The sequence below is a fragment of the Sinocyclocheilus grahami genome, unplaced genomic scaffold (genome assembly GCF_001515645.1).
Source record: "Sinocyclocheilus grahami isolate Dianchi unplaced genomic scaffold, SAMN03320097.WGS_v1.1 scaffold39.1, whole genome shotgun sequence".
Taxonomy (NCBI): Eukaryota; Metazoa; Chordata; class Actinopteri; order Cypriniformes; family Cyprinidae; genus Sinocyclocheilus; species Sinocyclocheilus grahami.
Genome location: NW_015505218.1, coordinates 257,096 through 273,858, shown reverse-complemented (window position 1 = coordinate 273,858; position 16,763 = coordinate 257,096). Strand labels below are relative to the sequence as shown.

Genomic DNA, 16,763 nt, shown 5'->3' with positions numbered 1-16,763 from the left:
TAATGAAGAATAAAGCCCTCAAATACTCACCAGAAACGACTACAAGAGCTTTATAACAGCTTCATCTGAATTGCTCCTTAAAATCAGCAGTGATAATGTTGCTTAAACTGAAACTGCTGTGTGTGTGTGTGAGTGATAACTTGCTTGGCTCAAAGCAATAAACTCTTATTTTCTGTGATGCAGATGACTAAAGTTGTAAGCCTATGGTTAAGAGAAAGAGCCCACTGATTATCAGTGACAACTGGTATTTATACAACAGACTGCATTACAAGCATAAAGACCTGATTGATTTACAAGCCATCAGAATTTCATCTTCTCAGCCTTGTTTTTTTTTCTTCCTCAAATATGATCTCCATATTCATACTGTATGAGAATGTTTTTATATTTTTTTGGGGGGTAAATAAAGCTATGAACTTTATTTCTGAAATGGAAAAGAAGAAACTCTGATAAATAAACAGATTTTCAATAAAACAAGACCCATGAACCCTGCAGCAATGCATCTAAATGAGAGGGTCCCAGCAACCACTGAACCAACACTGAAGGAAATTAGGCTTTTTTGTTTTGTAAAAAGTCAGTCATGTTTAATTTGATTACAACTTCTATATTTACAATAAAAATAAAAAACTCCAGCCAAATACATGAATAAACCCAGGCGATATGGGCTTCATTTGGACAATATATATATATATATATATAAAAATAAAAAAAAACCTTAACCGTAACCATTAACAGGTAAACTCCTAGACTTTGACCGACCCGCCGTCCTCTGACTCAGACACGGACAGGAGGGTGAGGATGGAAGAATGAGTTTCCATCAGACATTTACAGGTGCATCACGAGTCTGTTCATTCTGAGCCAGCCTCGGCATCTTTAGACTTTTTCTTCTTTTTCTTCTTCTTTGCACTCTCCGTAACCTGTGAGAGAGTATGTTCAGAATTAGTGCGGTCAATCAAAAAAAAATTCTGTAATAATCACAATCAATTGCCTATTAATATATTTCTATTGTTATAATTTCAGTCAATCTCAATTAAAGCAGAAACAACATGGTGTTTGCATATATATGCGTGTGTGTGTGTGTGTGTGTTTAATGGCATCTTTTTATGAAGTAGCCTGTTAAGCATCTTTAGACTTTTTCTTCTTTTTCTTCTTCTTTGCACTCTCCGTAACCTGCGAGTACGTACGTTCAGAATTAGTGCGGTCAATCAAAAAAAAATTCTGTAATAATCACAATCAATTGCCTATTAATATATTTCTATTGTTATAATTTCAGTCAATCTCAATTAAAGCAGAAACAACATGGTGTTTGCATATATATATATATATGCGTGTGTGTGTGTGTTTAATGGCATCTTTTTATGAAGTAGCCTGTTATTAATGAAGGCCAGTATCACTGATATCAATACTGCTACTGATGTCTCTTAAATGCATTTTTCCCTATTTTTTTTTTTATTAAACATTGCGGTATAACTTAGTCTTTTTTAACATTTAACATGCTTTGAGAAATATTACTCGCCTCGGTTTCTTCCTCTGCTGGAGCCTCAGCCGCTGCCTCTTCTGCTAGCTTCAGTTTCTTTTCTTTCTTCTTTTTCTTCTTGTCCTTCTTGATTTCTTCTTCAGTCTTTATATCCTTAGCAGCCGCCGCGTCACTTTCGCTTCCGCTCTCATCTCGCTTCCTCTAGAATAACCCAGAGAGATTTTGTTAGTTCAATACCAATATAAAAAAGTGCAAGTATCCATGCGCTCCAGAAATCATACCTTTGGTGCCGTCTGACCAGCCTCAGCACTCTTTTTCACCTTGGGTGTGCTAGGAGAAGAAAAAAATAAATAAAGACATTCATTTCGTTCCAAACCCATGCAGCTGAGGAGTCTGAAGGAAGTGTGTAAGGGTCTGTCCACAGAGCTCAGAGGCGGTCAGGCCCGCTGCAGACAGCACTGTCCTGGGCTCAGGGTTTCACTTTAGCAGACAGACTCCCTCTAGGGTCACAGCAGACCAAAAAGGGATAACAGTCTGCAGAAACGACGTTATTTAGTGTGATGTTTCTCTTCTGTTTGAATGAGCACTGTGGAGTCAGAGGCAAAAACTTTCCGTTTTCCACCAAAATGGAGCTGTAATTTGTGCCACGCATGCATTTAAAGACTACATTACTGACCGTAACATCCTACCAGTCTATTTTGACATCGGAAGTAATTTTATCATGCCATTACAAGATTTGCTTTTATGCAACAGGAAGAAACGCTTCAATTTCATCAAAACAATGACACGTGCGAAGCTATTAGACTCCCTTATGTTCTCTATTTGAAAATGCACAATTTATTTGTTCTATTGCTGTTGTTTAAAAAAAAATAAAAATAATAATAAAGATGTGATCTTCATGAGTAAAACATTAAATATCGGCTCAGATGTAAGTGTACCTGTAGTCTACGTAGCCCTCTTTCCAGTCTGCCGGGGTGCTGCCGTTGGGTTTGCCGTGTTTATCTAGAAGTCCTTTTTGGATCATCATTTTCTTCTGACTGGCCTGAAATGCATGACTTTTTAAAATACACGTAAACACCGATTTCACCAATTAGCAGCGCGATTTCTCTGAATGTTTCTCACCTTCGGTCCAAGGCCCCATTTGCGCGGATACGTGTCTCGCTCCATAATGACCCTCTTGATTTTGGCGACAACACCATGGTCACATGTGGATATGACGGCGGTCGTCATCAGGGCAACCGCTGAGAAAAAATAAAACTAAATAAGTCAAATCTGCAAAAAGACACGTGACGGCTGTTGCTCTGAACAGATGCGGGTAGCTCACACAGCCATCAGTCTTGGGTGATAGATAGACGGTCATCTTTGCAGTAATGCTCATGCAATCTAGATCACATCATGTGGCTTCAAACGGTGCATGCTGGGGCTGAGAGATATTTGAACATTCACCTGTACAAATGGCTTCTCCTTTCGCAGTTATAATGACTATGTCTTGATTCATTTCAATACCATCTTCATACCGCAGGACGCCTGGTAGCATGATCTTAGCACCGTAACATATAGCGTTCACCTGTGACACAAAAAGCCTCATTAGACCGGCCGACAGACTTCAAAACTGATCTGGAATTTATAAACAAGTTTTCATACAGCGCTGTCCTTCATGACGATCCTTTTGTGGGAGATGAGGAGTTTTTCCAGAGGGTAGATCACTCTCCTCAGGTAAGTCTCGTCTTTGTTGTGATCAAACTGCCACTGGGCGTCCAACACGTCATGCATGGTCACCAGGTTATCCTTGGAGAAACAAACACTGGTATCAGCCAATGAAAAAGCTTTTAATGTGGCCTTGATCCTTCAGCGGTCTTTCAACAGATTAATTAAGAGTTTCTGATGTATTTATTTATTCACTTTTTAACGCCATGCCAGCATCAAGGCTATTTTCAATAGCGATCTCTGAATAAATTAAACAAGGTGTACAATTAACAAAAGGTAGAGTTTCAGATGTAAACATTTAAACCGTTGCATTTTATGCAAGTAAATATTGCATTTGTTCATGCAATTTAAGAGCCGTAGTCTACTGCGATATGGTAATTGTTGTTTTAACGATGTGCGATTTGACATTATCGAGTATTTAGCAAAAACCCTTCAAAAGACCCCTACAGAGCACACGCATACTGTACATACATCTGCATTTAGAGTGCTTTTTCACGGCATGATTCAGTCTATTAAAATGCATTAGAATGATCACAAAATTCAAGATATGGGGACTATAAGTTAATATACAATATACATTTTTTTTACAACATTAAGTTTATTAAGACTTCCGTTTTAGACACTATATTGCCTGTTTTTGCTCTATTTTGACAAATAATTCCAATCAAAGCCACAGCGCTGTTTTGAGTCTTTGAGCAACATGACGGTGTTTCGTTCCTGAATGAATCAACCATTTAAATGATTCAGTTCAATCGCAATGACTCCCTTATTAACTGACTTACTGCCACCTACTGGCAGTTTTAATTTCACATTCAAAGTATATATTTAATATATCAACACATTTATGCATTTGTAATTGCATTCATGTCCTGCATTAAACGGTGTAAAAACATCTAAATGCCACTTCAGACGCAGCTTCTGCGTTTCCTCTGCATTGCAAAGAAGAATTTTGTTAATACTCATTTCATTTGCTTGGTAACAGGCCACATTTCTTATTAATCTAATTCACTGATTAAACGTAAGAATTTGACTCAAAAGACAATGGACGCTTTTAGAAAAATGGCTTTATAAAAGGTAAAAATGCCCATAAAATGTAAAAATCAATTTAAACTTATTGGAAAAGATTCATGTCTATCAGTGTGAACTGACCACACAGAATATGAAGAATATCAAAAACTTCAGGAGTCAGCTGTCCACAGCAGTCCTTAAGATATCAGCACAATAACACTCAGCAAAATATCATCCGATTATCGATAAAATCCAAGAAAAGAGATTGTCAATACCGCACAGATTCATGTAGGCTGAAGTTTGATGAAGGTGGTCAAAGCATTACCACTTCATGTTTTTAATATCACTCAGCCATTTTCTGTACCAAAGATTAATTACCAGAACTGGGGAGAAAGCCCAGAACTCAACTCAACACTTTGGTTCTGCAGACGTTGGCGAGCGAGTTCTCGATGTACCTTTTCACCCATCACACCGGAGCGGACACGCCGCAGCTCCTGCATCTGACCGCCAACTCCCAGCAGCAGACCCAGATGAACGCACAGAGTCCGGATATATGTGCCCGCTTCACAGCTCACCCAGAAAATACCTGCACACCATTTGGGAGCATACAATTACTCTCAATCTTGCACTTTTTCAAAAAAGTCATCATAGTGCATAAAAGCCATCAGTCAAGGGTGATAGATAGCAGGTCATCTTTGCACAGAGTGCTAATGCAATCTACATCACATCATGTGGCTTCGAAATAAGAGTCAACATCCAACTGCATTCACAATAGGACTGGGTGATACGACCAAACACGATCACAATATTTTACATATCAAATGCTATTGATATTTAAATCACGACATTTACTTATGAACAGTGTTGGGGAAAGTTACTTTTAAAAGTAACGTATTACAATGTTGCGTTACTCCATAAAATTTTTTTTAAAAACAATTGTTACATTTCACACAATTGTGGGGGGATGCATGCAAACAATTTCACAAAAAAACATTGCATTTTATTTTTTGCTGCACAACATAACCGTGTAAATTAAAGTGGATGAAAAACTAGCCTGTATATGCGCTTTTTTTTTTTTGCATATACTTATTACAGAAAGTTACAATTACAGAATGGTATAATTTAAACCGAACTTTTGGCGGTTTGTTGTGGAAAATAGAGTTTGTGTATGACAGCACTTTAGGTTTTTATCAAACAAAATGGTATAAAGCTGGTAAAGTGACACGGAGCAGCTCTGGAGAGGTTCTCACGTTCATGTTTATATATATATATATATATATATATATATATATATATAACCCTGAAATCACTGAGCATCATGCATGTTTGAGTTTGTGCATCAGACGAAACTACAGTAGTCAACATTTGAAGTGGTTCAAAAAAAGTTCATCAAAGTTGTCCTAAGACAACGCATTTTGGTTTTCGGAGCACGCATACTGTACATACATCTGCATTTAGAGTGCTTTTTCACGGCATGATTCAGTCTATTAAAATGCATTAGAATGATCACAAAATTCAAGATATGGGGACTATAAGTTAATATACAATATAAATTTTTTTTTACAACATTAAGTTTATTAAGACTTACGTTTTAGACACTATATTGCCTGTTTTTGCTCTATTTTGACAAATAATTCCAATCAAAGCCACAGCGCTGTTTTGAGTCTTTGAGCAACATGACGGTGTTTCGTTCCTGAATGAATCAACCATTTAAATGATTCAGTTCAATCGCAATGACTCCCTTATTAACTGACTTACTGCCACCTACTGGCAGTTTTAATTTCACATTCAAAGTATATATTTAATATATCAACACATTTATGCATTTGTAATTGCATTCATGTCCTGCATTAAACGGTGTAAAAACATCTAAATGCCACTTCAGAAGCAGCTTCTGCGTTTCCTCTGCATTGCAAAGAAGAATTTTGTTAATACTCATTTCATTTGCTTGGTAACAGGCCACATTTCTTATTAATCTAATTCACTGATTAAACGTAAGAATTTGACTCAAAAGACAATGGACGCTTTTAGAAAAATGGCTTTATAAAAGGTAAAAATGCTATATATAAAACCCTGAAATCACTGAGCATCATGCATGTTTGAGTTTGTGCATCAGACGAAACTACAGTAGTCAACATTTGAAGTGGTTCAAAAAAAGTTCATCAAAGTTGTCCTAAGACAACGCATTTTGGTTTTCGGACAACTTTGATGAAAGGTTTTGATCCACTTCAAATGTTGACTACTGTGCAGCATTCATTCACATGACATGCATCAGAGACATGCAGACTTCTAGACGCATGACCTGAATACTGCTCCATTTATTTTACTGTGGGATTAGCTGTTAGACGAATCCAAAGTAAAAATGTCCATAATCATTATCGACAAACTTGATCACCCAGCCTTATTTTCGTAAAAAAGTAAACAAAATAATGTGTAGATTTCATGTCGACTTCAGTAAAACCTTTTAAAAGTTTCTACCTAATCGTCTCTCTAGATCATATTCAATAAGCTTGCTCTCATAGATGGTTCGCACTCGCAGTTGGCGCTTCACAGCGGCGATGAGCGGAGGCCTCTGGAACAGGGCTCCTGTCAAACACTCCAGAGCCTGCAGAGAAAAAGCACAAAACACTCAGAATCTCTCTCTCAGACTTCCTGTAGCCATTTATGGTCACGCGGTCCGTGTGCACGTGTTCAGACGTGTCAGCTCTTCTTTGGTGAAACCGGGGCCTCCAAACCTGCATGAGCCTCCAGACCAGCGGCTCCAGCAGAACACTGCAGCAGAGAGCAGGAGACCAGAGAGAGGAGGCCCGGAGACACTCAGAGAATGGATAAAACACGCTCATCATCTCACACACAACAGCGAACCGCCGCGCGAACAACCTTTGATTTTTCTGTCCATTTCATATTTCAGGCTTTACAGGGTTAAAGGACCAGTTAAAATTAATTGTGGTAACCAACATCATGGGACAAATGCTGTTGACGGAGCTAAAAACATCCCTTTGTCACAATTCTACACATTTACATCAGCTTGCTATAACATTTCTATTAAATAATAAAAGGCTTTCAAAAGTTCAAAAGACTCTGGCAATGAATAAATTTAATGTTTTTTGGTCCAATTTCTTAGCAGACAATAGTACCTTTCTTTAGAATTAAAGAAAATATATATTTTTTTAAAAAGATTTCAAACATCAGAGTATATGCAGTCATTCTGCCCCACTCGACTACTTGTTTAAAGCAGAACACAGTCCTACTTACCCTCGCTAGCTGGTGTTCGTTCTCTAGCGCATTGTGCAGCCGTACTATGCCCACATACTCTTTGCCTAAAAGCAACGGCACAAGAGTAGTAAGGAGAGGCCACTAATTTTACTGTGCGTGTAAACATATCAAACTCTTGATCTGGCAGCGTTACGGCGGACCCACCTGCGCTCTGCTGAGATTTGACCAGTCGCGTGGCTCGTTCCACACACACGATCAGGCAGCCCGTGACTTTGGGGTCAAGAGTGCCGCTGTGGCCGGTTTTCTCCACACGAAGAATTCTCTTGATCCAAGCGACGACTTCATGGGAAGAGGGGTTTGCAGGTTTGTCCAGATTAATGAAACCAGTCCTGGGCAGATTTATAAAAAATAAATAAATTCAGGAACTCGTGGTACAACTCAAAACTCTTGCATTTTGGAGAAACCATCAGTCAAGGGTGATAGATAGCAGGTCATCTTTGCACAGAGTGCTAATGCAATCTACATCACATCATGTGGCTGTGTCATGATGACTAATACTTTAGGGATGTAACAATTCACTCAACTCCCCATGCGATTTGATACACGACTTAAATATAATTGTTAAAATCGTGAGAATCATATCTTAAGGCAAATTATAAAATGAAAAGGTGTCTTTTTATCATTTCTAAAATGCTGCACATTTCTTTGAGAAATTGAAACAAACACCCAAATCAAATACAAATAAAAAGGAAATCTCTTCATATAAACAAACTAAGGCTTTGCCTGTGCTCTTTCCATTTAAAATGAGGCGACCACTGCCTTTTAATCACGACCCAAACAAAGAAGCTGAATACATGCAGCCCGAGCAATTTCAGATTTAAATAATTTTATAAATTTCAAAGTTTGCAGCAAAACCAGAATGCTCGGACTTTAGTTTTGTGAACCTATACTACATAACATCTGAATGAAACAAAACCAGCAGATGGACTGAGACGCAAACTCACTCTCTGACAGCAGGTGGCGCTTATGGAACAGCAGAACAAAGCAGCGCTGCCCTTAAAAACTCTGCTTTAACATGCATTACACAGAGACAAGATGAAAAAATACCATCTAAACAAGGGCTGCATGATTAATCGAATGCGATAGTCGTGCCCATCTCGTCAGTAAAGCCGGTTCTGTGATTAATAGTAAATCTCCATCACATGCTTTCAGATGGAGCAGCATTTACTTCACAGAGCCGTAGTTCACCGACAAGCTACGCAGTATCGCATTAATTATCACAGACGATTTAAATCACATGATAACGAAATCGAAGACATCGTTCTGCAATAATGACAGCCGTTTGAATAGCTTGTCAGTGAACTACGGCTCTGTTAAGTAAATGCTGCTCCATCTGAAAGCATGTGAAAATACCATGTTTTTACTTCAAACTCACTTCATAACATCAGTTGAGTGTTTGAAATAAATCCTTCTGTGAGATGTGGCTTCTTACACCGAATAAAGCACGCAACGTTTCATAGTATTCCAAGCAGTGATAAGGTCGATTAGCATTGCATTATTATATACTTTATAACAATGAAAATTATAATAAGAACTCAGATAAATCATATATTGTCGTAGTCATGTTGAATCAATGAAAGCAGTTAAATCTTCTGTTTATTCAGCTACCGCTATAGGGATCTCTTGGATTTCTTCTGTATTTGGCGTTTCAGCGCGAGAGCGCCCTCTAGCCTTCGAATGGAGATTTACTGCAGATCACAGAACTGTGCTTCACTGAAAGATACGCATGACAATCGCAGCTTCATCCTTATCGCGATTGATTTATCGTGCAGCCCTAATCTAAATTCTTCTGAAGACAGTCAGCTCCCCTCAGAGATACATTCATATAAACCCCCACACCCAACGGTACCGCAAATCGTTTAACATCGGCACATTTTTATCGATTTTCAACCGGCTCATGGTGCATCGTTACATCCCTATAACTTATTAATCCAGGACTTCCTACCTGACATATTCATGTATGTTCCTCTTGAGTGGATTTGAGCCATGTGGCAGAGGAGTGTAATGAGCCGTCCTGATGTTGAGCTTATCGAAGTTCTGTAGATAAGCAGGTTTAAAAAAAAGTCACAACAAGAACACAAAGCGGAAACGACTATATCAAAACCCAAGTTTGCACGCATGATCAGACACGTCTATTCGTCTTTGTCAGAACCGGCATGACCCTCGCACCAGCGCATCAGATCCCGCCGCGGTCGACCCAATAGAACATTGGAGCAGCCGAGCAGAACCAGACAGCTGTGACCCTGCGACCCAGAACGGACCACACAGCCGCTGAGGGACAGAACCAGCAGCGCTCAGCGAATGGATAAACACGTTCATCACGCCACACGTGCACTTGGTGAAAGGACCTGTGGGTAAACGGGACACCGACCTTCAGCAGTAACGGCCATTGAGACGTGTCCAAGCGTGCGACCTTAGATTCAGGTTTGATGAGGAAGTCTCCACTTTCTTGAATCTCCTGATGGCAACAAAAAAATGTTTTTAAAAATAAATAAATAAATTAGGAAGCGGATTTAGATGTAACATGTAGATTGAAATCAAGAGGTATTGTCACAAAACCAAAATTCAGTACTATAATAGTTCTGTACAAGTCATCAATTCTTGACACCAAAACAAGCTTTAATAATTTTAACACAAGTCTTAGAAACACGTAACTAAGATCGGTCTATTCAGTGGTCAAATACAGGGTTTCTGCAGGTTTTAGGATAAAACTTTACAAAAATGTGTCACACTGCAAAATGGGATGTTCTTACTCAGCATTTGTCTTGTTGACCAGTGATAATGTCTCAAGGTTCTCAAATCAAGATACATTTACTTTAAAATAACACAAAATGGCGTAAATCTTGTTTTCTGTAAACTAATCTGAATTAATGTGAATTTACCTTCTTTTTTTTTTTTATCTGCCAACGGGCTCAGAAAAATCTACATTTAAAAGGGAAGAGTTTTATCGACCAATATTTGTTCATGTTTTAAGTATAAATTCACATTTTGTGCTGCGTCTCAAAACAGGATTTCATATCTTAATTTTGCATTAAGGAAATCAAGTACCTTAAGATAAGGTCATCTATTTATTTGTATTAAAATCAAGACAAATATTGAAACATTTAAAAGGAACGCTCTACTATTTTTGAAAATAGGCTCATTTTCCGACTCCTAGAGTTAAACAGTTGAGTTTTACCGTTTTCGAATCCGTTCAGCCGATCTCCGGGTCTGGTGGTAGCACTTTTAGCTGTAGCTTAGCATAGATCATTGAATCTGATTAGACCGTTAGCGTCTCGCTCAAATGACCAAAGAGTTTCAATATTTTATCTATTTAAAACTTGCCTCTTCTGTAGTTACATCGTGTGCTAAGACCGAGGGAAAATTAAGCACAAATTAAATAAAAATTCATAAACGTGCATGCACATTAAAAAAAAGCATTACCCCAATTTCTCCTTCTGAGAACGTCTTCGTCTTTTTCTTCTTCTTAGCTGATCCAACTGAGGACAAAATAAAAATCACAGTCACAAATCATTTTAGCATGCATATTAATTTAGGGAAAAGCACAGCAGAGTTTAACTGCACACACAAAGCTTTGCTTGTAATTAGTTAGCAGTAGCTGCGGAACCACGTGGCGTGTGCGGCCAGCACGTGGAGTCGGACTTACTGATCTACCGATAGAGTTTAACTTTGCATGTTCCCTGATTGCATTATTAATTAAGACTGTTTATTCTTTTTTCTTTTAAAGAACAAGATATCAGGCGTCCACGCAAGCAGAAAAACATTTACTTTCCATAATACTAGCCAACTAATAACAGGTTATCTGTGTAGAGGAAACATGCTTAGATTTTCTACTACTGCTAATAGTAATAATATTAATGTCAGTACAACACATTTCTAAAATTAGATGCATACGCATAAGTCTAGCATTTCTAAACGCACCCGTGAAGTTGAGAACTCATCTTTTGATCGATTTACTTTTACACTTCTTAAAGCGCATAATAAAATTGCAAAGCAAAACATTTTAAGCAGCATCACAGAAATCGTAACAAAAATAACGCAAACGTGTAAAACATGCTCTTACTCTCGGAGTCCGCCATCTTCAGAGGACGCCGCACGTGTGACTGACTGACTGAGCGCGCGTGCGTATTTCTCTGCAGAGATCTCACATCTCGGGATATGAAGCATCGCGATATCATAACGCGTTATCAACGAGAAAAGTAGAGGCTCCTCCCCAGGGAACGAGAAAATCTCCCTTTGCTCCGGCTCTGCCTTTTCACTACAAAGTTCAAAATAAAAAATAAATTACTCCACAAATCCCTCATTAACAAATGCACACAAAACTTTCATATTCAACATAATACAATGTCACAGATCACTTACATGCAATCAGTTACTGTACCCAGCACTGCTTATAATGCGTCTATAAAATGTGTCGATGCATTCAAAAATTATGTTTGCATTGATTCCCAGTATGACTTTATCAAAAACAACGAATTTCAAGTAAACTAGAGTAGTGCACAAGCTAGAAAAGATGTTCTGGAAGTTGGGAAATAATATGATAAAATCAACTACATGAAAACATATCTTGGTTAAACTTACACCTTTACATTTTAAAATGTGAATTGCATTGATTTTCCACGTCCTCCTGCACTAGTGTATACTTTGCATTTATTGTGTGCATTTTATTTTTATCATGTACATTGTGTAGTGCTCACAAACGGTAAGTTCTTTGTGTAAACTAAAATTAATATAATCAAAAAGTGGTAGGACTGAAGTCAACAAGACAAAAAATGCAAGGAGATGAATTTATTTTCTAGAGGTAACATTGGTATTTTTGTGCATACATTCATTTAAGATCATTTTATATAGGATACCGGATGTTAAAATGCTACAGATTAAACATTTTTAAAAGGCTAGCAAAGATTAATGCAATAAAGCATATACATTTAAACTTTGTGAGATCTTTGCCATTATCTCAACCATGCATTCCCAGATCACTGTTAAGGCACAAACCCTTATTCGAGACAATTGTTATTGTGAACAAGAAACGGACACAAAAACAACAACTTTTTGCCTTTGTCACGCATGATCTTCACAACATGCATGTGTCACACAAACTAGACCAATGCCAACATTTGTAGTTAAAAAGTATAGAATTATTTATTTCTGAAACGGACTGATCATTTCACTGGAGAGGACTTTTGTTTGTCAGCTAGGGTCATGTGGATTACTTTGAATCGGTCTAGATACGGACTGAAGATGGTCTACAATGAGCACCATTCACTTGCATCAGATGATGAAAAATCCTGTCATGTTTTACTCTAAAACTTTCATTTCTCTTCAGCTGAAGTAAGAAAGACCAATACACCATGGATTGCCTGGGGGTGAGTAAATACTGAACTATATATATATATATATATATATGAACTATTTCCACGTTTCAAACATCATTCTTCGAAACAAAGGATCTTCTGATTTAATCTTTTAGTCGGTCTGTGTGAACAAAACCTTAAAATCAGACATTATAGCATAACCCTTTTTGAAATAAGTGCCTTTTCACCTCATTCTCTTGAGTTAATGCATGTCCCGACCATTTCTACAAAAAATACATCATTTAAATTAAACTATTACTACCATCTGTTTTTCTGTGGAAAGAAATCGTTATGGATCAAAAGATGCATCCTCTACAACCAACTCATTTAATTAAGATCATAAAATCTTTCAAACAAAGAGCGGAGTTGATGAGTAACACTGTTGTGATCCTCTGCGGTCCTAACGCTCGAGAAACCAAGGTGTTTTTGGTAAATGATGGCTGGGTAGTTTAGCATTAGGCGCTCAGGCCTGGAGCCCCAGAGAGCGAGCTGTGTTCAGCACATCGTCACGCGTCAGATAACATCCGCACAGCTGCCGCAGGCCGGTGAACGACTCTCTGCCATGCAGAACGCGCCAGTTATCGATGAACAGGACCTTGGAGAAAACAACAGTAGGTATGTTTACATGCACTGATTTTCAGCAACATGAAAACAGCAAATCTGATTCTGAGAGTTCGGTTTAGATGCAGCATATACTATCCAATCTGATTCACATACATATGCATTACATCTATTCTGAACAAAATTTCAGTCACTGCATTCAGAAATGCAGAAAGCCATTGTGAGAAAGGCACAGGAGCCACCATTTTTGCTTTGATGACATTAGGGCTGGGCGATATAGCAAAACAATGTATCAATGATATAATTTTTTATATCGTTCGGTATCGATAATTATTGACATTTTTTATAACCTTTTTTAAAACAGAGCAATAGAAAAAAAAAATTAAATTTAACCACTGTATTTATAATTAACACAATTTATTGAGACAACAACAAATAGTTTTTGTTTTAACAATCAAGCAATAAAAATTAAACAAATATCTAATTTCTAATGTTTTATATGAAGATTAAATAGGTCTTTATTGTATAGGTCTAATTGTCTCCCGAGGCCACAGCAGGACACAATGAGCAAAATAATGCAGCGCAATTAAATCGTCAACGCAAGGAAGTAACTCCATAAAAACGTGTACTACATCTAAATTAACTCATAAAAATCATAAATTGCATAAACAATTATGAACAAAACAGCATCATGTATTTATGCATTGCTTAATCCAAAGAGCCGAAGCGCCGATCACACAGACTGCATTTAAAAACATATGGGACGCAGTGAAAAGGAATAAACCTCCACAAATTCGTGACGTGTTTTCTAAAAGTTTAAACTGTTTTAACTTTGCATGGCTCTCTATACATCTCTTATGAGACGCGAGTGCAGCAGTTGTATGTCAGTCTAAAAATGCGTTCTGTGTGAATGGCTTGGTTTCGGTTTTAACCTAATCAAGATCTTCTCCGCATTGAGCTTCTATATTTCTCTAATATTTTGAATGAATAACGCAGCAGCGGCACGTATCGTGGGCTAGACTAACAAAACATTAAAATACAACAACGTCACTTACATCATCATCACCGCATCTCGCGCGCCACTAATGACGCTCCCTGACGCACACCTAACATTCAAATGCAAATGTTTATTTTAAATTCGACTAATATTCATTATTTATTCACAATCTCCTCATCACAGGCAGGCACAGCACTCATTTCAGCATGTGTTCGTGTGTGCTGTCTGCGTCACCCATAGCACGTGCCTATATCGTGCACTATATCGAACTATTTTTCTATCGATATCGAAGAAGGTGTACCGTTGATAAATAGGCCTAGATGACATATAAAAATTAAAAATAAACGAAACATTGAGGCTTTTTTTAGCAAATATGTGACCCTGGAGCACAAAACCAGTCATAAGAGTCAATTTGTTGAAACTGAGATTTATCCATCTGAAAGCTGAATAAATAATCTTTCCATTGATGTATGGTTTGTTAGGATCGGACAATATTTGGCCGAGATACAACTATTTGAAAATCTGGAATCTAAGGGGGCAAAAAAATCGAAATATTGAGAAAATCATCTTTAAAGTTGTTCAAATGAAGTTCTTAGCAATGCATATTACTAATCAAATAATGTTTTACATATTTACGGTAGGAAATTTACAAAATATCTTCATGGAACATGATCTTTACTTAATATCCTAATGATTTTTGGCATAAAAGAAAAATTTATAATTGTGACCCATACAATGTATTGTTGGCTATTGCTACAAATATCCCCCAGCGACTTAACACTGCTTTTGTGCTGCAGGGTCACAGATGTAGGTAATATTCACTCTTCTCCACACATACAGAAATATACTGTATGCTTCCGGGCACTGAATTGATTGAGAAGGATTCATCTGATTGAGAAAGTAGTCACATTTAAAGGTTTACATGGCAAAAAAAATTATCTACACCACCCCAAAATCGAAACATTTCATTTTTCAGTCCAACTGAATCATCAAACCAATTAAAATTGTATTTTTAGGTTGCATGTAAATGTAGGTAGCCTGAATTAATACATGGAACTTTTTCCACATCAGATGAGATAAACCTTATGAAGAAACGTCTGGAAAAGTCATACTGCACCCATTAATAAGAAATTAAAGTGTTTTTGTGTGTGAGAATTTTTATGACAATTGACACTGTAAAGCTTGACATATTAAATTATATTTGAAATATATTAAATAAAAGTTTGTTTTTTTTAAGTTTGCATAGGTGTTTTTTTATTGAGTATCATATTTGATTAGATTTTTAAACATCAGGCTTTTGAGGCTCATATATGATATATTGAGAATACAGAGCTAATAGTCAAGAAGGAAAAAAAACATGTCAATTTTATCCTGAGACCCAAACTGACCACAAATATGCAATTTAGTGCAGATGCTGATATTTACAAAATTTTATGAAATTCTGATGCTTGTCATTTAAATCAATGAGATCTTACGTCACTCTATATCTCCAATAACATGTCTTAAGATGATATTTAAATGCTTAGTTTGATGATCAAAACATATAATGCAATGCAATACAATGATGATTGAGAGATGAACAAATAAACATGATGATCATGTAAAGCCAAGCTGCTTCACTAAGTGTTTATCTTGAAATATTACTAACAATATCAAAGTTATTCTTATGTTTACTTTATAAAACTCAGTAAAGATTTCACAGCAAAATACATGTGAAGCACTTGTTAAAAAGTATAAACTATCAATCAGACAGGCATGTAGTATCTTGTGAACAACAGGATTAGCAGCAAAGTTTTGTTCAGGTTGATCATTTAGAAGCCTTAGAAATTTGTGTATCAAATGTGACACAGTTCAGGGTTTCCGTTTAAATTTTCAAAACTGGAATACAAAAAAGACATTCCCATTCTACTTCAGGCATGTACTTTGCAATGTGTTTATCTCTCATGGTGTCAAATGCAAAAAAAGGCTTTATTTTCTTTATGGCTTGTTATGCTTTTCTTAAATGATAAAATACGACCCAGGCATGTTTTTAGTGGAGATGTTCTGCATACCTTCCCTGGTTTGAGTTTGACCCACAGCTCATTGTCTGGTCTCCTGAGTTCAGCGGTGAGCTGCCTGTGAGCCGCGTACCAGCGCCGCACCTCATCATGAGGGACTGTGTTAATAACAGAACGGTCATAGTTATTATACCTGCAAAACAAGAAAACACAACTCAAACAAAACTGGATGAAATGCAGCAGAACCTTTAATTATAAAGTTTAATGTCATTAGGAAATGTATTTCCTTTAATAACTTAGCCCTCATTGCATTCAGTTCAGTTCTAACCATCTAGTACAGGAAACAAGTTTGCAAATGGATTAAAACTATCAAAATGCACTTTTTTTTT

General features: G+C 37.1%; 2 protein-coding genes across 2 annotated transcripts in view; both read right to left on the bottom strand.

Annotated features, from left to right (window-relative positions):
* Positions 1–590: 590 nt before the first annotated feature.
* LOC107581884 (H/ACA ribonucleoprotein complex subunit 4-like) lies at positions 591–11,597 on the bottom strand. Its single transcript, XM_016267560.1, has 15 exons — positions 11,529–11,597; positions 10,889–10,944; positions 9,837–9,923; positions 9,411–9,502; positions 7,610–7,794; positions 7,445–7,509; positions 6,668–6,794; positions 4,645–4,775; positions 3,119–3,262; positions 2,921–3,041; positions 2,597–2,715; positions 2,413–2,516; positions 1,756–1,804; positions 1,514–1,675; positions 591–914 (listed from the first exon to the last, which is right to left on the bottom strand). Exons 1-15 carry the CDS (start codon positions 11,542–11,544, stop codon positions 846–848), a joined length of 1,527 nt encoding a protein of 508 aa, XP_016123046.1. The 5' UTR covers positions 11,545–11,597; the 3' UTR covers positions 591–845.
* A 1,535-nt stretch (positions 11,598–13,132) lies between these two features.
* tmlhe (trimethyllysine hydroxylase, epsilon) overlaps positions 13,133–16,763 on the bottom strand; it is a 16,685-nt gene continuing 13,054 nt past the window's right edge. The window contains exons 9-10 of the mRNA XM_016267665.1: positions 16,429–16,567; positions 13,133–13,414 (exon numbers count right to left, since the gene is read on the bottom strand). Coding sequence (XP_016123151.1) covers positions 13,283–13,414; positions 16,429–16,567 — 271 coding nt within the window. The 3' untranslated portion in view covers positions 13,133–13,282. The remainder of the gene's footprint in view (positions 13,415–16,428; positions 16,568–16,763) is intronic.